Genomic DNA, 20,824 nt, shown 5'->3' with positions numbered 1-20,824 from the left:
TGCGGAAGTTTGCCTTTAGCCAGCGGGTAGTTGCCTTGTGGAACTGACTTCCATCTTTTGTTGTGGAAGTTAATAGCCTAAATAAATTTAAGGCTGAGCTGGACAGGTATTTGGAACAAATGGAGGGGTGAAATGGGAGCGGTTTTTTTTTTTTTTTTTTTTGCTGTTGCTGCATAAGCTTGCTTTCTTGCATCATATGCCTCTACTAATGCTAATCTTCTGTCAGATTATTGAATGTCTGAAGATGCACAGCAGCATTTTTGGATATTATTTGGAAACAGTCAATTTTAAAAATTACAATTCACCAAGGCATCTTTAATCCAATTTTTGAATGCAGAAAGAATAAAATTGCCAAAATTTATTACAGAATTTTGGCTCTCTATGATGAAGCATGCACTAGTCAATGGCAAGTCTACAAGTGGGTGAAAAAGTTTAAGAACAGTATTGAAAGCAGTGAGGCTTTTCCTTAGCTAGAGGAAAGGTGCATTATGTCATGACACAAGAAGTCATAGTTACAGTGGAAAAACTCACACAAGGAAACTGTCACATTACTATTGAAGGAATTGCTACAGAATGCAAGATTACTGTTGGTTCAGTGCATACAATTGTCACCAAGGAGTTTCATTGCTGATAACTTAATGTGTTCTGTGCTTCTTGAACAGTATGAATATGAAGAGGACGCCTTTTTAGAGCACATGGGTACTGCAGACAAATCCTGGGTGCACTATTATACATTGGAAACCAAATGCACAAGTTCAGAGTGGTGCCATAACTTTGATCAAAGAATATCCATGCCCAAGTATCAGCCAAGAAAGTATTACTCTCTGTATTCTGGGATCTTAAAGATGTGTTTCAGGACATTATCTGGAGAGAGAGAGAGAGAGAAGCAGTGACTCGTGACAAACTAATGTGCTTCTGTCCCATTTACAATTCAAAAGTATATGGCCTTAGTTGCTAATGCTCCTAAAAACCAAACAACAAACAACATCTGTCTTCAGTTGTATGCCTACATCATGATAAGATCCATTCTCACACTGCCCATTCTACATTGAATCTTATATGAGATGATTGAAATATTAGCCCCCTTCCTCCTTGTTCACCGTACTTATCTCCATGTGATTACCACCTTTTTTTGGCCACTAAAATGCACCAAGAGGATTGCCATCCTTGTGAGATTAAGAGGTCAAGACAGTGGTACATGAATTGCTTTGATACCAACCACAAAGCTTCTCTTGAGGAATCTAAACATTGTAATGTTGGCAGAGATGTGTTGTATGTAATGGGGATTACTTTGAAGGTTGATGTGCATAGTTTCCTTGTTTGTAAAATACAACTTTCATTTAACTTTTGAAGTTTTCATTTGAATGAATTTTGTAGATATTAAAACAGTATAACAATAATAAAATATATATAAAAAAATTAATTTTTAAGTAGAATGTTATTTTGGTAACCATCAATCAGTGGTGAATTCAGAATTTTACCATGCCATCTAAAATGTCCACACGTGTCATGAAATTGGCCAGCCCCACTTATTTAAAGTTTGATAAAGTTTGCAAAATTAAAAAGTTTCCTCTTAGAGTTCAAGTAATATATTGTAAGCAAATGTTTTGAATAATTCTTTTAAATTTTGTTTTTAGCCATATCTCATAAACTTAATCAGATCTGTATTGTTTTTTAAAGACCCAGTTAAAATGGTTACATTAGCAAGTTCCAATCTTAAAAATTCATTAGGTAAGTTTTCAAGACTAATTTCTTTTGAGATTCTTCAAGTTAAATTCTCAAAGTGTGTATTTAATTTAATAATTAATGTTTGCAATTTTTAGTTATGTTATGCTGGTGGACAAAAAGTAAGGTATATTAGTTTTCACACTTACTCTTTGAAAATCAAACAAATTGTGTACAAGATCAAGTGATTGATAAAAATGAGCACATGTGTACATTTTTTCTGATGTGCTAATATGGTAGTTTCAAGTAGAATAGTCTGACTGCGTGGCACTAAGTTCAGTTGTGCATGGATACCGAGCATATCTAAGTAATTAACACTTTGTGGTCCAGGTATACGAGGCACCATATGCATGAGTGATTCATGCAGCGGAGAGTGGCCAGCAGGATGGAAGAGGGCAAATCACACAGGCTAAGATAGCAAGGGTTCTGAATGTGATATTCCTGTTGTAAAGGCCTTGAATGGATGGATAAACATTTAAAAGTGCTATGGAATAGTTATTTGCGTATAAGCAATGAAAGACTTTATAGTGATATTGCTGCTATAGAATATTTTCAGCATAAATTTATTCAAATTGGGTTTGAGTCAGATGAGAATGCCACATTTTGGAGAGTTTTACCAAAGAAAATTTAGTTCATAAAAAATATTCTGCACCAAGTTTCAAAATGAGAAGAGTTATTGAAGCTAATGCCTTGTGTGAATTCATCTGAACCCACTAATTGCATTTATTGATGATAGGAAAATCATATAAACTATAGTCTTTAAAAACTACTCTGTTTCTATTTTACAAAGGCCACAAGAAAGGTTAGGTAAATACAGAATTTTTGCTGTTTGGTTTTTCTCAGAATTTTTTTTTTTTTTTCATCCATAAAAAGACACCTAAAAGAAATGAATACCAGAAAAGGCTCAATGAATTCTTGATTGTACTAATGTCATCCAGATGTGGATGAATTGTGAAGTGATGATGACAACATTGCAACAATATTCTGTCTCCTAACTGCATACCTATATTGTGGCTAATAAACAAAAATATGATTCAGGAAATTAAGTTATAGTACTAAAAAAATCATTTTTTTCCTGTAATAATGCAAACTTAAGGTATGAAAACTACATAAGAAAGATAATTTTAAAACATGGTGTGTTCTCTTGCTGAAGCCTGGGATTCTGTATTACACAAACTTAAGGAGACCTCATTGAAGAATTTGTTTAAAATCAGATGATTTTCTAAAAGATTTAAAAACTGGGGACAGTGACATTGAGGACAGTGAAGAACTGATAACAGTTGGGGACCCAAGAAATTGAAATAAGCCAAGAGGAGATTTACAGATTAGATTAACAATAAAATGAAAATGAGGAGGATCAAGAAGGACTTATTCAAATTAATTTGGTGAAACTTGAATATTGAGGTGTATAAAGCCTTGAATGGTTTGAGCATGCTTAATGCTGATGGGATTCTTCCTCTTGCTCAGAATAATCGCCTGAGAGGGCATAAATTGAAATTGAGGAAAGACGGTTGTAGGATAGATGTGCGGAAGTTTGCCTTTAGCCAGCGGGTGGTTGATTGCTGGAACAAACTTCCATCTGTTGGTTTTTTTTTTTTTTTTTTTTGGCTGATGCTATATAAGCTTGCTTTCTTGCATCATGTGCTAATGCTAATACTATTTTATGTTTTTATATATGAGTATGCATTGAATTGACTGCAGAAAATGATATATCAGTTCACCAGACAAAAATCTATGATTTATTTATTAAAAAGGGAATATTGTATTGTGTAATATGTTCTGAAAAATAAATATATACATAAATTGATAACTTATATATGTAAAATGTGTTTTCATGTTATAATCCTCTAAATACAAATATTTCAGTAAGCATTAATTGTTAGGATTAGTGTGACTGCACCATATATGAATAAAAAATAAATACTTTAAATAAAGGATAGCACTTTAAAAAAAAAAAAAAAATTTGAAAGGTAAATAGAGGATGATTCATATTTTGTGCAACAATTACATATTTAGGAGCCTATTTTTGTGAAACAGGTAGCATTTGTGGCAAGAAGAGAACTAAGACACCTCTCATTGATAAGCTCAGCTTAGCAATGAAGTTGCCCACAACTCCCTCTACACTGTTTTTGCAGTATGCCAAGTTCTCTGCTTACCTCACACATTGATTTTTGTGAACTACAGATAAAACTCCCTCCGATTTTTGTGGACTATGGATGAAACTTTCTCACTGGTTTTCTTGCTTGCAGTAGGCTTGTCATGATGTGTAAGGCATCTGGTAGCCACAAAAGTCATTAGCATTAGTTGAGGCATATGATGCAAGAAAGCAAGCTTATACGGCATCAGCCAAAAAAAAAAAACCTTCTCATTTCACCCATCTGGTCACTCCAAATATTTGCTTAGTTCAGCCTTAAATTTATTTAAGCTATCAACCACCATAACAACAGATAGAAGCCTGTTCCAGCAATCAACCACCCGCTGGACAAAGGCAAACTTCCACACATCCATTCTACAACCGTCTTTCCTCAATTTGAATCTATGCCCCCCTCAGGTTCAAAATCTGAGTAGGCGGAAGTATCCCATCAGCATTGAGCTTGCTCAAACCATTCAAGGCCATATACACCTCGATCAGGCCACCTCACAGGTACCTAGTCTCCAGATGCTGCAACTTACAGAACTTAAGCCTTTCTTTGTAAGCGCATCCCTTTGTTTCTCTCACCAATCTTGTTGCCTTCTCTGTACTCGTTCTAGCAACTCTACATTCTTCCTAAAATGAGGACTCCAGACCTGTATACAGTACTCAATGTGTGGCCTGACCATTGCCTTATACAAAGGGATGATCACCTCCATGTCTCTGCTTGCAAAATTCCTATATATCATTGACAAAACGCTATGACCTGCTCTGGTAGCCCATCTGCACTGCTAAGAGAACTTCATATCTGACTGCACAATTACCCCCAGGTCTTTTTCATTCTCCACCTCCCTGAGTGTAGTACCACACAGTTGGTATGTTTTCCTTGGGTTACTGCTACCCATATGGAGTACTTTGCATTCGTCAATATTAAACTTCAGTCAATATTAAACTCCACTTTTCAGCCCATCTGCCTAACTTTTCTAGATCCTGTTACAGTAGCATACTGCCTTTACTGTCATTAACGACCCTGCCAACCTTTGTATCATATACCTTCATCGATGTCATTGATAAATACAGAAAACAGCAATGGGCCCAGCACCCGAACCCTAGGGTACTTCGCTAATAATATTAGTCCATGTAGAGCAGTATCCATTTATTACCACTCTCTACCATCTCCCACTCAACCATCCCTTTATCCATTACAGTAACTTGCCTTTAATGCCATACCTCTCCAATTTGTACAGAAGTTTTCTATGTGCAATAGTGTCAAAAGCTTTCCTGAAATCGAAGTATATGATATCAAAATTATTTTTTGCATCCAGTATCCTTTGTGACCACATCGTAGTATCCAATCAAACTGGTCAGACAAGGCTGCCCTTTAACAAACCCATGCTGTGTCTTAACTATTACTGCAGACTTGTCTAGATGATCCTGCAATGCTTCTTTAACCAGTGATTCCATTATTTTCCCTGGAACACAAGTTAAACTAACAGGTCTGTAGTTACCTGTGTCATCTTTTGAACCCCCTTTGTGAATTGGTGATATATTTGCACACCTCCAGTCCATCTCCCCTGTATCCAAGGAAGCTCTCATAATTATGGCTAAGGATTTGCTTACTTTCTTTGCTGCCTCCTTTAATATAACTGGATAGATCCCGTCCAATGCAGGTGCCTTTTTTATGTTTAACTTCAACAATTTCTCCTCCACTTTGCTCTCAGTTATTACAAAATCACTTAGCTCCCTGTTAGAGTTTGATAAACTTCTGGCACTCCCCTCATTCAATGAATAACTCCTCATGTGTGAATGTTGATACAAAATACTCATTCAGTTTATCAGCTACCTGAGCATGATCATCAATAGTCGAACCATCTATGTTAAGTGGTCCAATCTGATTCATCCCTTTTCTTCTAGAGTTTACATAAGTAAAGAACTCTTTGCATCCTTCACCACAGATTTCTCGTAATCGGCCTTCACCTGCCTAACCTCCTTTGTGACTTGATTACAGACTAGCTTATATCTGATGTAGGCTTCTCTGTTGCCTGATAATTTATGTGCATCCCATGCATTTTTCTTCTCTGCCACGAGCCTCATTAATTCATCTGACATTCATTTAGGCCTGAACCTTGAACATCATTTCTTAATTGGTATGAAAAGCCTAGTAGCATCCAAGGTTAAGTCCCTAAAGGGTTCCCTTTAGAATTCACCATTGGTAACATCATCTGTTGATCCCACTGTATAGAATTTAAAAACTGTCTGAGACCACTGTAGTCACTTAATGAAAACAAAAACCCTTCCCTTTACCCTTGGTGTTAGTTACGTCTTTAAGTAAATCCCACATCAGTACACTGTGATCACTGTCACCTAGTGGTTCCTTTATCTGCAAATTCTTAATGCATGAATAATCACTGCTGATAATCAGATCAATGGTATTACTCCCTGTGGTTGACCCTCGAACATGTTGCTGTATAAAACAATCCTATAAATCCACAAAAGTCTTGCTATTAAAGCGTGCGAGTGACCAATCCACAAATTCCAGTCAATATCTGGAAAGTTAAAATCTCCCATTACAAGACATTCTGATTTACTGGCCCATTCTATTTCTCTGCACAACTGTTCATTGCAACACTCGTCAGAGTCATTAGGCCTATAACATACTCCTACTGTCATTTTCCCTTTTCCAGTGTTTATGTCACACCAGACAGACTCAACATTGCAATGTCCACCCATGTCAACTGGATGCACTTCCTTAGATTTTATGTGTTTCTTAACTAACAGCATAACCCCTCCCCTCCTTCCTTCCTATCCTGTCTGTCCATTCTGTACACATTGTACTCCCCAAATTCCAGTTCTGCACTGCTTATATCTGTGTGACACCATGTCTCTGATATCGCAACAATATCTGCCTTTGATATCTTGATCAGCACTTCAAATTCATCAGTTTGATTTACTATACTTCTAGCATTAGTGTACATGCAAGTATATATGCACATGTTCTTACTCTTAGTTACCCTAACACAGCCCATGTATTTATTTGTTCCATGATGACTCCTAGCAGCTCTTGAAGTATCCAGTAACTTGATCTTTAGGCTGCTGCTCTCTACAAATAGTAGTGCAAGAATCACTTTTGCATCTGCCTGAGGCTACCATTAATCTTTTAGTCTGTGAATCCCCCAATTTAGTAGTTTTCCGACCCATCTAACACTGCCTCGATAGCATCAGCAAATATTCTTGCACCCTTTCTATTTAAGTGTATCCCATCCCTGTAGAAGCAGTCTCTCCTGTTTGCAAGCACAGACCTCGCTGAAAAAATTCTACCTCATGAGTCTTGCACAATCTCTCCAGGGCCGAATTGATTGACAAGGCTCTCATCATATACTCCCTACTGTCGTGTCTGGGCAGAATTGCAGATACTTTCAAATTTAACTTGAACTCGCAACTTTTTTTCAGCATTGACATGTACTTGTTAAGTAAATCTGCAAATCTCTTACTCTTATACCAGTTGTAGGTTGAATGGGGTTTTAGTATTAGTATTGCCAAATTATTTAAGGAAGCAAGCTTATACAAAAAAAAAAAACTTCTCACATTGCTTGTCCATCCCTCTAATAATTTGTCTAATTCTTCTTTAAATTTGCTTAAACTATCCACTTCCACAATGCCAGTGGAGATTTTCTCTAACCAATCAACTATCCTCTGGCTGAAAGGAGATTTCTGCTCATCTGTCCTACAACCATCCTTCCTCAAGTTTGTATCTCTTGTGTGTGTTGTCTGAGCAAGCATACAGACTCTATCAACATTTAGCTTAGTCAGTCCATTCAGAACCTTACACTTCATTTAGATCTCACATGTGCCCAATTTCTAGATGCTGCAATTTGTAGAACTGAAACCTTTCCTGGTAAGAGTATAGTTTTGTTCTCCTCACTAATCTTATTACTCTTCTCTGCAACTGTTCCAACAGATCCACATCCTTCCTGTAATCAGGCTTCCAGACCTGCATGCAGTACTCAAGATGTGGCCTTATACAACAGGATAATCACCTCCTTGTTCCTGCTGGCAAAAGTCCTGCATATATATCTTTCCTGCAAAATTTCTGCATATATATCATTCCTACAAAACCTCAAAAGTAATGTATTATTTTTTTTAATACAATATCACATAACTGAAGCACTGGATATTGTTTGTTATCATGCTCTGACTGGAGGATTGAATGGGCAATGTAGCAGATGTGCAGAAATAAAATGTTCTTCGTTCATGCTTAAAATTTATTGTAGTTTGCGAAAATAATGTTCAGGCTATCAGCTTACTAAATACATAAAGGTATTTGCTTTTTATATTAATCTTAACAGAAGTATTAAATTTGTCTTATTAAACAAGTATTTAATGTTTAATAACATTAACCATTAAATCATTGCATTATTCAGTTGTAATTAAAATTCAGATGAAAAGGTGAAAACTGCATTACAAATCACATAAACATAATAAAAATTTTAACATATTTGAAATATAGTGACCTGCTTACATTAACTAACTTGTTACATAATGGCTGAACTGCTGAACATATGTTATATTTGTTGTCACTGAATACATGATGGATGTTAGACAGATATGTAAAAACATCTCTAGTACGTGATCTGAGCATCCAATATTATTTGCAATTGTTTACACTTTTGCATAATTTCAGTTGCATTTCATTGGCCAAATGTTCTTTGAAACCATAATTTTGCTTTTAATTTTTCAGCTCTACATGGATTATTCCTTGAGAAATCTTCATTAATATAATATCATGGGATTGCAGTATAGGACTGCCAGTACAGAAAGCAGCAGTATATAAATTTGTGATGGCTATCATGAAATACTTATGAACTAATCTAAAACTATATTTGCTGTATCTGTCATAAACACCCTTTATATGTCCTCCAAAACAGAGTGCCACTTGTCACTCAATTTGATTATACTATTCTTGGATATTTACACACTTGACACACTTGTACAGGCATAATACCCAACAAAACTGTGTAACATACACATTATAAGAACTGGCACACTTGATCCTGAGTAATTAATGCCAAACATTTTCAATGACGTAATCCAACATTTGAAGCATTATATTGAATTAATTTTCATAGTTTGCTATATATATATATTTTTTTTTTTTTTCACTTCTCATTGTTTTACAAAGAAGAATAATTTCCATAATATGTAATTTTTGATAGAAAAATTTTTGTAAACTTTTCTGGATATATTCTTTTACAAATATAAATATCATCCATCAATTTTTGTTCTTTAACAATACTTGTTTTGAAAACTTTTCTGGATGTAATTTTTGGATATTTTCTTTTACAAATATAAATATCACTTATTTTTGTTCTTTAAGAATACTGGAATGGATTGTTAGGAATGAAAATATATACCCAGGGAATGAATCATGCTGTTCTTGGTTATGCAGACTGCCAGGTAAGATAGCAGGGTACTGATAGGACATGGTAGTACAGTACTCTCTTTAATGTACTTTAGAAATAATGCACAGCATCCACTGAACCAGACTTTTTTGTCCATATACAGGATCCGATGATATAACTGTCTGTCTGTTGGTATTTATCATTAGCTAAAATATTTTCACAATAAAGCTGACTGTGAGGGAGCTAGGTTTTTCCTCTCCATCACCTTCCAACAGTCTGTTGAGCATGTCAGAAATCAGTAAGGGTTTATCTGAACCTCCAGTGAGGTCCAGTCAATGTGTGGCATTTCCACTGCCACTATATGAAACAAAAATATTTCAAGCTGTTCTACTCCACAAAATAAGTGCAGTAAAATGCAGTATTATAACATTTAATGTTATTTTATTTTACATTTGGCATTTTACAATGTTCTACCAACTTCTGTGACTATATGTATCTTTTGAGTTTGACAAACAACCAAAAATAGTGGATAAGGCCCTCCACATAGTCCATTAAAGCAAGGCTTTAGTATTTCATATTAAAAACTAAGAATGCTGGGCACAACAGCAGCAGCAGCAGCAGCAGATAAAACTGCTTCTTTAATGTAACTGTGTGCCATAGAACAAATTAATAACTGTAGAGATACAGTTATTAATTTGTTCTATGATAGTACAGAGAAGTATATGATAGTACAGAAAGACAGAGAGGTATACTAATTCTTGCAGTTTTATCAAAGTTTCATAAAACAAAATTTTTGTATTCAATAATATATGAAGTATAAATATGGCCTAACTATGAATTCACAGGCCCTGGTGGAGTGGGATCTTGAAAGTTGTTTATTCGAAGTAAGAAAATGGGTGTCTTTTTTTCTGAAGTTTATGGTGGCCCTTTGTAATCAATTTGATGTGACCAGGATCAGTAGCGTTTGCAACTGGACCATTGTTGTCATATTACTAACCTGATTATGACTGTAGAATCTGTGTAAGTCAGGCCTCCCCCCCCCCCGACTACCTGAATCCTGAGAAACTGTTTTGACTCTCCCGCAGTTTAACCTTTAGTATAAATGCATAATAATATGTGCTGAAATCCATCATATGATAATCTAGCAGTGTTTACCTATGCGCCATGTCACTTCTGTGGAGTTATGTATTGGTTGTAGCTGGTTGAGAGCTTGGTCCATATAGAATTATCATTATCAACTGCAATATGATTAGTGATTTGGATTAGGCAAGACCTCTACTCAGCACCTCTTTGATCACTTGTGTTTGATCTTTCAGTAAAGCATGCTGTGTTCACTTGGTAATATTCCTCCCACTAAAATACTATGGCAATCACAACTGACTGTCCAAATAGTAGATTGATGCTCTCATTTTTTTTTTTTATAAAATCTCATTACCCAGTATAATTATTGTCACATTTCAAGCATTAATTACAGTATACCATCAATGCAGTATATGGCATTTCTCAGGTGAAGCTTTCACATTGCCTAGTGCATAGCTTCCAACCTGGAAGTTGCTTATCTCTGTCTCACTCTGTTAAACTAAGCTTGCCCCTGTGTTTTCTGTGTGGAAGTTTTCATGCTGTCTAGTGATCAGTATTCTCCTAAATATCCAGATCAAATAGAATATATTCAGTTATTTATGGGGTATGGTCACAGTTAGCCAATCAGAGAGGTATACTAATTCTTGCAGTTTTATCAAAGCAGTTAACAATACTATATGAATACTCAAATCTCATAAAGTTCATACCAACTCTTGTGAACTCGTGATGTCTATACCAGAATCCTGTCTGCCATGATCTGACTGCTATTTTTTAATATTGAAGCATGCACATTACAAATGGGAGACTCCACTATTATTATTAGTGGAGTGCCCCAAGGTTCTGTGTTGGGCCCATTGTTATTTTGTATATTTATCATTGATATTGATGAAGGTATACAGGCTTGATGTCCAAGTTTGCAGATGATACAAAGGTTGAGAGGGTTGTTAATGACAGTAATAGTAGTGTGTTGCTGCAACAGGATCTAAAAAAGTTGGGTAGATGGGCTGAGAAGTGGCAACTGAAGTTTAACCTTGACAAATGCAAAGTACTGCATATGGATAGAAGTAGCTCCAGAGAAACATACTGACTGTGTGGTACTACACTTAGGGTGGTAGAAAATGAAAAAGACCTGGGAGTAATTGTACAGTCAGATATGAAGTTTTCTGAGCAGTGAAAATAGGTTGCCAGAGCAGATCGTGAGGTATTGTCAATGATATACAGGAATTTTTCCAGTAGAGAAAAGGAGGTGATTATTCCTTTGTATAAGGCAATGATGTGGTCATGACTTGAGTACTGCATACTGGTCTGGAGGCCTCATTTTAGGAAGGATATAGAGTTGCTTGAGTGAGTACAGAGAAGGGCAACAAGATTGGTGAGGAGAACGAAAGGGTCCTCTTACCAAGGAAGGCTTAAGTTCTGCATATTGCTATGTCTGGAGACTAGGCACCTGCAAGGTGATCTGATTGAGGTGTATAAGGCCTTGAATGGTTTGAGCAGGCTCAATTCTAATGGGATTCTTCCTCTTGCTCAGATTACGAACCTGAGGAGGCATAAATTCAAATTGAGGAAAGTCAGATGTAGATGTGCAGAAATATGCCTTTAGCCAGTGGGTAGTTGATTGCTGGAACAAATTTCCATCTGTCATTGTAGAAGTTGATAGCCTAAATAAATTCAAGGAGGAACTAGGCAAACTTTTAGAGGCTGATTCTACATAAGCTTGCTTTCTTGCATCACATGCCTCTACTACTACAAGTCGGGTGCATATTCTCTTAACTATAAAAAAGAAGGTACCTAAGTGCAGTAGGAAAACTTCCACTTGAGAAATGCAAGCTAGTGGAGGTCGTAATATGGTGAGTCCTCGGTATTTGTGGGTTGTGTAGTCCTGATTTTGAGTATTCACAGATTTTTTTTTTTTTTTATGATTTTTTAAATTTTTTTTCCCTTCCAACAGTGTTCTGCAAATGTAACAAATGGCTACACATTGCCAATAAAGTTATTCAATGAATTAAGTCGTTAGAAAAGATACATTTAGAAGCTTCTTTTTAGATAACTCACCTAATACAGGGTTGTTAAAATTAAAGTATCCCTATGTAGAGGGCTCTGGAGCGAGTTCTAAGGCCCGTACTGAAGAGAAATTTGAACAATAGGTACAATAAAGAATGTGCTTGCCATTTATTGGGGAAAAAAATTAGTTACAAAATTTGTCACTGTATGGCACTGTGACAATCCAAATCACTTGAAAAGTGCTATAATTTTTCAATGCATCCTCCATTTTGGTCAACAACAGTTTCCATTCGAAGAACAGCATTTTCTACAGCAGAACATAACATGTCAACTGGAATAGCCAGCACATGACGTCTAATGCTGTCCTTCGGATCTGCCAGAGTTTGACATCCTTCCTAATACACCTGGTTCTTCAAAAAAAAACCCACAACCAGAAGTCGAATGGAGTGAAGTCTGGTGATCAGGGTGGCCAAGATGTCTGGAAACAACGGCTGATGACCCGTTCATCTGTAAAGTGTTGCCTTAGCAATCTTTGTACACAACCATGGATGTGGGGTGGTGCACCATCTTGCATGAATATGGTATCCTGAAGGCACCTACGTTGTTGCATCTCTGGTATTGCAAAATTTGCCAACATTTCATAATATCGCTGTCCAGTGACGGAACAGGTGCGGGATCCAGTCGGTGTTACCTTTTCAAAAAAAATGGCCCAATCATGAATGTGGCCATAAATCCACACCACACTGTCACTTTTGGAGAATGCAGCGGGACCTCTTGGATAACTCAAGGGTTTTCTGTTGCCCAAATGCAATAGGTGTAAGCATTCTTTTGTCCATTTAAGGAGAAGTGGGCTTCATCACTCCAAAGGATGTTCCATGGCCAAGTGATATCCACTGTCATTTGCACCAGAAACTGAAGTGTGTATGCGAAACGAATATCTGCATCACCGTGCTTTAGCTGCTGTAGCATGTGCATCTTGTAAGGATAGTACCGCAGCACCCGACGCATTACTAGCCTTACAGTGGAATATGGCATGTCCACTTCACGAGAAACAGCTGGCAAACTACCACATGGAGATTGACTTGATAAATCTACGACAGCCATAGCCACATCTTCAACACGAGAGGAGTCCACTCGTTTTTGACCTCTACCTCGTTGAACACCAAGATGCCTTGTCGCTTCAAATTTCATGATCATTTTGCAAACGCCACAAACAGTCAAGTCCACGTGGGCCTAATGCGCTTCTGATGCTGGAATTCTCTGATAGCCGCAGCCTCATTGTTGCTGTTCTGGTAGTACAGTTTCACTAATAGCGCATTTTCCTGCAACATTTTTGGCATTGCTGCTGTAGTGCAGGCAAATATCTACTGTATGATTTTGAAGAGACTGCTTTGCTTTTTATACAGTACAGTAGAGCTGAGTAGTGGTGCTGTGGCAATAACTTATGATTATGCAAATAACATAAGTTATTTAAATAATTGTAACTAAGATAGTTATGTGCCATTCAGTGACAAATTTTGTAACTAATTTTTCCAATAAATTATGAGTGCATTCTTTATTGTACCTGTTGTCCAAATTTCTCTTCAGCACGAGCCTTAGAACTCACTCCAGAGTCCTCTAGATAGGGATACTTTAATTTTAACAACCCTGTATATACGTATCTAAATTCTCACAAGGAAGGTTTGAAAATAAAAAATTATGAAAATAAAAAGAAGAGAGCTAAGAAACTAAAGTAATTTAAAAACACGGTAGCAAGAAGAGCACTACTCTTTTCATGGTGTCGGTATTCAATGCCATATGATTGGAGATGACTAATATAATTATCTCTAATTGACCTTATACAGATATAAAAGAGCCTAATTACTGTGCTAACCATATTAGGCTCTTTTTATAATTTTATATTTTTCCAAATTTAATGTTTCGAAAAGCTCACCCAGTTGGTGAAAGAACTTCTGAATACAGTGCTGGCAATACACTTTTGTTAGTATTGAGGGGGAGGGATCTAAAGGCCATGTACAGTTTGTATGTATTTATTTTATAACTCAGTGAAAGTAAAAGTAGTGAAGGATGAGTGGTAATTGAGTGCCAAGAATTCTCAAAGATTTAGTTAGTGAATATAATGTTTAATGGCTTTATTCGCTACTTGAAATTAATAAGTTATATTTTGTCTTTACAATAAAATGGAATACTGCGATTTGCATTCATATCAGTACCAGTTACATATACCAATTTAAAAATGTGAATAAACAAAATATATTTTCTAAACAAGGATGATAGGAAAACTGATGCAAAGTGTAAGCCAACAAAAAAACATAGTTCCTACATTATTTATAATCAGGTGGACTACAATTGAAATTTACTACATTGAATTTTTTTGATGGAATTCATCACAGTGTTTGTACATACTGAAAATTGCAGAAACATTTTATGAGTATTAGTTTACTGATTTTTAACTTGGCTAATGACTGTTAAGAATGCTGCAGAGTAGAAGGGAAATAAAGTTAAGAGGGATTTTTTTTGTTTGCTTATTCCTTTGTATGCACCCATCTTATGTTAACTCCACTATTTGAATAATTCGGGAAGTGTAACTTTGTCCAGGAGTACTGACTGTTATCACTGCTGAAACTTAGCAACTTTAAGTTTGTATTAAGATAAGTGAAGTAAGTGGAAATGCATTTACCATTTCAGAAAAGTATAAAATGCTACTTGGTATGCTTAGATTTCCAAGAAAAATGTGAGGCTGAATTAAATAATATTAAAGGCTCAGCTGTTGTGGTGGAAAATGGAATCCCAGTATACACAAGTAACCCCTGTTTTATACCCTTAATCTTCTTTAACATGCTTTCTATCTGATGCTTCCTTTTTTTTTTTTTTTTTTTTTTTTTTCTTTCCCTTATACTATTAGAGTAGTATTATGCTATTAGACTATAATTCTCTAATAGTATAATACCTTTACTATTAGAGTAATTGAAGGAAATGGATGGTTTCTTCTTTCCTATAATCTGCTAATTTTTTCCCTTTTTTGGTGTATTTGTGAGAACATTCCAGCACCTGCTGAATGCTAACACCCTGTTATGCTGCTCCTCCAACTTTATTTGCTTTTAAACATTCTCATCTAGGAAACCATTTAACTTTAGCATTTAGGCATGGCTGCCTCAATGCTTGTAGGGAACAAGCATTGTGTTGCTCACTGGCATTCTTGCTTCCTGTTTGCTGTAGGCAGTGCCGTTGTGGTATGGTAGGCATCCGGGCAAATGCCTAGGGTGCCATTTGGGTAGGGGTGCTTTGCCGTTATGCGGATTATTTAATTTTATGGTAATCCGTATGCCCTGGCAAATAATCGATTTCCCTAGGGCACAAAAATATCTCATGACGACACTGGCTGTAGGCTTGTCACTTTTCTGTGGAATATTACAGTTTGAGCAAGTGTGTTTTACTTTTAACTGCAAATTATAATTTGAAACTTTATCTTATCTCCATGTAATACTTTAGTGAATTTTTCTAACCCAGCTGCATGCAACAATTTCATTACATTAAGTTAGGTTTGGTAAAGTGAGAAACAAGGATCTCATGCCACCAGGGAACTGCACAGCAAACTGCAAAATTATTTGAAGTGGTGTGTGAGTCTGAAATTCCAACTGGAGATGTTTTTCATCCATAAAGTCAGATGACCTTTCCTTTGGCTGTATTAGAAATAAAAAATTTATTTTTATTTTCTTAAGCTAACAATATGTAACAGCTTCATTAAAATAAGTTAAGGAAAGTAAGAAACAAGAAGTCACCATCAAGGGCTTTCATGGTAAACTGCAATTAATAGCACTTGGTTGTTTTAAGGAACATTACTAGTAAGCAGAAGAGATGGGATCCTCTATGAGTTATTCAGGTTTTTCAGCCTTGTGGGCTAATTTGCACAGCATGCAAATTAGCCCATAAGCACACACACTTGTACACAAACTACAAACTAGACTACCATAAGAACTAGTGCAATATGGCCTGAGTAATCATTACACAAAAAATTCCTAAAAACAAGGCATTGACTTCCTAAGCTATTAAAAATGGAGACTTTAAATTGTTCCCTTTGTTCATGGTATTTCTTTAAATCTGTACATGTTTGGAATAAAAAAATATTAATGTGGTTTACTTATATTTGCAGATACAGTTTGTATATTTTTAATGAATTATTTAATTGTTTAGTGCAATTTATTATACAGTTTAATATAATATTAAACTAATGAATTAACAAATATATAATTTTTATTTATTATATAGTGTAAACTAGAACTGCGTGACATTGGAGGGCCTGTTGAACATGCTAAAGCGTTTGGAAGAATAGCATTTTCTTGTCCTACAGAGGAAGTGAGTGATTTTTTCTCTCTAGTAAGCTAACTTTGTGTGCAGCGTTAATCAGACTGGATGCCCAAAAAGTTAATTTACATTTTTAAATGACACTATCTACCAAATGGAGGATTGGCATGTATCAAAATAGTGATATAATAATTCTGCGCTTTGATTGTGGAAATACATTTTCATATACAGTTGCAAATGCTCATCAGCCTGCCTGACATCATTAATTGTTGGAAGTAATAGTACCCATTAATCAGTTTTCAGAATTTGTGGAACAATGTTTAATACAGTATTTGATTCAAGAAAGGCCCTTTTAGCATTTCATAGGCATTTTAAATTTAGCAGCACTTGAAATTTATGCAATTCCTTTAAAAAAAATGTTCAGATCTTTAACTGAATTTTTGAAGAATTAATACAATTAGTAATTGTGATTAATAATTATATAATAATTTTACTCTGAGTAATTTCCTTACATAGTACTTTCCTCTCCAAACTTATATGACATAAAAAAACAAAAAACATTCACTGTGAAGAGGGTCTGAAAAATTAAGTGGGGTGAACTTAATTTCAGTTTCAGTTGGATGAAGAGGCACATTGTTTTACACCATACTTCACATATAAGTAGACTTTTGTAGGCATTTTAACTGTTTTTTTTTTTTTTTTTCCAGTTTCCATTCTGAAAAATCACTTCATTCAACTAGAAGTATTTATGTGGTATATCCTCATTAATTTGATACTGGATTATTAAATGCAAAGTATTTCAAAGTTTCTTCTGTTTCTCAATGGGTTTTATGTGCATTATTCAAAGTACATCTACAGTGAAATTTGAAGTCTGAATTGGGTCCCAGAACTTATGATGAGCTTGTAATTTTCTTTTTTCTTTTCTTTTTTTTTTTTTTTTTTTTTTTTGTTGTGGTAAATATTCATTAATAGATAATTAACACATTAATTTTGTCAATGTGGGAAAGATAAAAATTGTGCCATGGAGAAATATTTTTTCTCTTGGTTGTGTGAGTATGTGCGTTTTTTTTTTTTTTGTAGATGTAAATTCAATAAATTTCTCACATATGATAACAAGATTGCTAAGTATTGTTTTTGCCACCATTACTAGTCACAATGCAGTTTGTCTACATTAATATAGACAAACTGCATATTAATACTTTAGAGAGAGAGAGAGAATATTAGCTATTCGATACTTATGATCCATGCAAAAAAGGGTGACATCCCCCTCCCCTTTTTTTCATTATCGCTTTTAGTAAACTTTGTAACTAAGTACAAACTTCTCTTGCCAATTACATTGTATGAGCTGATGACCAGCCTGATGTCACTTTAGATGAGTCGAAAAAATTTTTGATTACGGTTACAAAATTTTATCTTGGTTGACGCCATGAAGAAAGAGTGCTATTGTTGCTTTACGTGAGGAAGGATGTTTTTCCCATCATAATGCTTATAGAGTAGTGTCTTGTGATCAGTCGACAGTGAGTAGATTTCTTTCCAAACTCAAGAATACTAGTTCTGCTGATAGGAAAAAAGGAACCAGATGCAAACGGGTCTCTATGCCAAAAAAGGACAATGTTTTGAAGCACTTATGCCTTAAAAACTGTAAAGCTTCTTCATCTGAGCTGAAAACAGAATGGGAAGAACATACAGGAGTGGTAGCAAGTACAGTAACAGTCAGAAGACGCTTCAAAAATGGACTTGTAGCCCGTCGTCCTAAGAAGAAGCCCCCTCCTCACACAAAAAATGAAAAAGGCCGATTAATTTTGTTTAAGGAGCATGTCAAATGGACCCCCGAGCAGTGGAATTTTCTCAGATGAGAAGAAATTTAACCTGCATGGCTCTGATGGGAGACAACGATTCACCATAGACATGATGAAGAATACCATCCAGACTGTATGGTGTCTACAGTGAAATTTCCTACCAGCCAAATGATATGGGAGTGCATTTTGTATTGCAGAGTAGGTCACCTGCTGTTTATAAAAGGTTCTGTAAATGCCAATGGATACCTGACTATATTGGAAGGAAAATTGCTGCCAACCATTAGAGACCATTTCAACCTGCCAAGTAACTGCACCTTTCAGCATGACTCTACTCCTTGTCATTACGCGAAAAGTGTAAGTAGGCACCTCTGTAGTTACTTTAGCTTCATTTCTGCATTAGCGGTTTGACAGTAATGTGTTTACGTTTGTTGCAATGGTTGGAAGAACAGTCCATTACAACTCTTAGCTGGCCAGGAAACAGCCCGGACCTGAATCTTATAGAGAATTGTTGGCATCGTGTGGAATATGGAGTTGCCAGAAAGAAACCCGGACCTGAATCCTATAGAGAACTGTTGGCATCGTGTGGAATCTGCAGTTGCCAGAAAGAAAGAAAAACCCTTCGTGAACTTCAGGAAGCCATAATTCGTGTTGGAACCACGAACTATCAATTGATTATCTTCAGAAATTGATCTTGTCAATGCCTTGACGGTGTGCTGCTGTCATCAGGGCCAGAGGCGGTTCAGCTAAATATTAGTTTGCACCTGGTGAACTTTTCCATTTAAAATGGAAACTGAGGGTTTCTGATAAAATTTCAGCCATAATTGTCATGTTTACCAAAACTGTTGTAATAAGGTTGCAAATGCTCATTTTGGAATATTTTGAGAGAACCTGTCAAATATTACTTGGCTTTGCCTTAACTATTAATAAATATCTTTTGTTTATATTTCTATTTGTGATGCTAGTCATTAATGTAACATACCATCGCGAAAAAGGGTTAGAAATGTGAAATTCCTAGGTGATGCACTTTCTTTGAACACCAGTGTACAGGTGACCCCCGCTTAACGCTGATAGTTCGTTCCGGGAAAACAGAGCGCTAAGTGAATCCGCGCTAAGCGAGCGCCATATTCCCATAAGGTAACATATGTATTTGTGAGTTGCGGTCTATTCCATAGGATATTTTCTAATCAATAATAAATGGTAGTGAAAATATGCACCAATGTCGATTAAAAATATTTAATATTCAAAATTTTGTACATATAAAATATTCTACATTATATACACATATAATTATGAGGTAATTAACTAACGAAAATCATGAATTTATTAATTCGATGGCCCTGTGCTCTCGAGTTTTCGTATCTTTGGATTGAAAAATGTGTCGATTTTGGGTTGTGCTTTGGCCCTCTTCCTCTCATTGTACAACAACATGTAGGGATTCATTTCTTTCTTCAAATTTCTTATTACCTTGGCACTTCGTTCCATGTCAGGGTCGTTCTCCCGGAAATAATCGCACATTTTTTCGAAGTGTTCAAAAGCTTCACTAAGTCCTTTTGCAGTCAGCGACTTCATCTATAGTATCTTGATCATCATCTCCCTCAATAGCAAGCTCTTGTTCTTTTTTATTTCCATTAGTTCTTCATTAGAGAGGCCATCCCGGTCGTTGTCGATCATCTCTTGTACAATGTCTTCGTTAATTTCGTGTAATCCTGCTTCTTTTCCGAGCTCAACAATTTGTGTTTTAACATTTTCAACAGAATCATCAGGTTCCTGGGAATGCTTTATGCAATTTTTCCAAACTTTCCTCCACACTCCATTCATGGTTTTCTGAGTCACTTCATCCCAGGCACTTGAAATGTTGTAGATGGCGGTTTTAATGTTATAGGATTTCCAAAACTCCTTTAAACTCGGTACATTTTCAGTGTTGATGGCTTTAATAGCTTGGGAAAAGGTGTTCCTTATGTAGTACGCTTTAAATGTGGCAATTACTCCTTGGTCCATTGGTTGGTTGGATCAGAGACGTAGTGTTTGGATGCATGTAAAAAACTTTTATGTGATTGTTCAAGTCTTCTAAGCTCTCTTTGCTTGGGTGTCCTGGCGCATTGTCCATGATTAGAATAGCTTTATAACCAATGTTATTTTTTGCAAAATATTTTTCCACTGCAGGACAGAAGAACTCAGCATACCAATCAATGAAAAGTGGTCTGGTTACCCAAGCTTTTTTATTAGCCTTCCAGATGACAGGTAGGTTTGATTTAGCTAAACCTTTAAGAGCCCTTGGATTTTCGGAATGGTGAACTAAAAGGGGTTTTAATTTAAAATCCCCCGCAGCGTTACCACACAACAACAAAGTTAACCGATCCTTCGCCGCTTTGAAGCCTGGC

The 20,824-nt window shown here is 35.9% G+C and overlaps 1 protein-coding gene across 1 annotated transcript in view; it reads left to right on the top strand.

Moving 5' to 3' along the window:
- Positions 1-20,824, top strand: part of LOC150086013 (glyoxalase domain-containing protein 4) — an 88,316-nt gene that overhangs the window by 37,785 nt on the left and 29,707 nt on the right. Inside the window, exons 5-7 of the mRNA XM_090373650.1 lie at positions 1,681-1,731; positions 9,231-9,310; positions 16,609-16,695. Coding sequence (XP_090229776.1) covers positions 1,681-1,731; positions 9,231-9,310; positions 16,609-16,695 — 218 coding nt within the window. The remainder of the gene's footprint in view (positions 1-1,680; positions 1,732-9,230; positions 9,311-16,608; positions 16,696-20,824) is intronic.

This window comes from Mastigoproctus giganteus, chromosome 5, assembly GCF_048544385.1.
Source record: "Mastigoproctus giganteus isolate SK-2022 chromosome 5, ASM4854438v1, whole genome shotgun sequence".
In the NCBI taxonomy this organism is placed as follows: domain Eukaryota; kingdom Metazoa; phylum Arthropoda; class Arachnida; order Uropygi; family Thelyphonidae; genus Mastigoproctus; species Mastigoproctus giganteus.
This window is presented reverse-complemented; position numbering and strand designations above follow the sequence as displayed.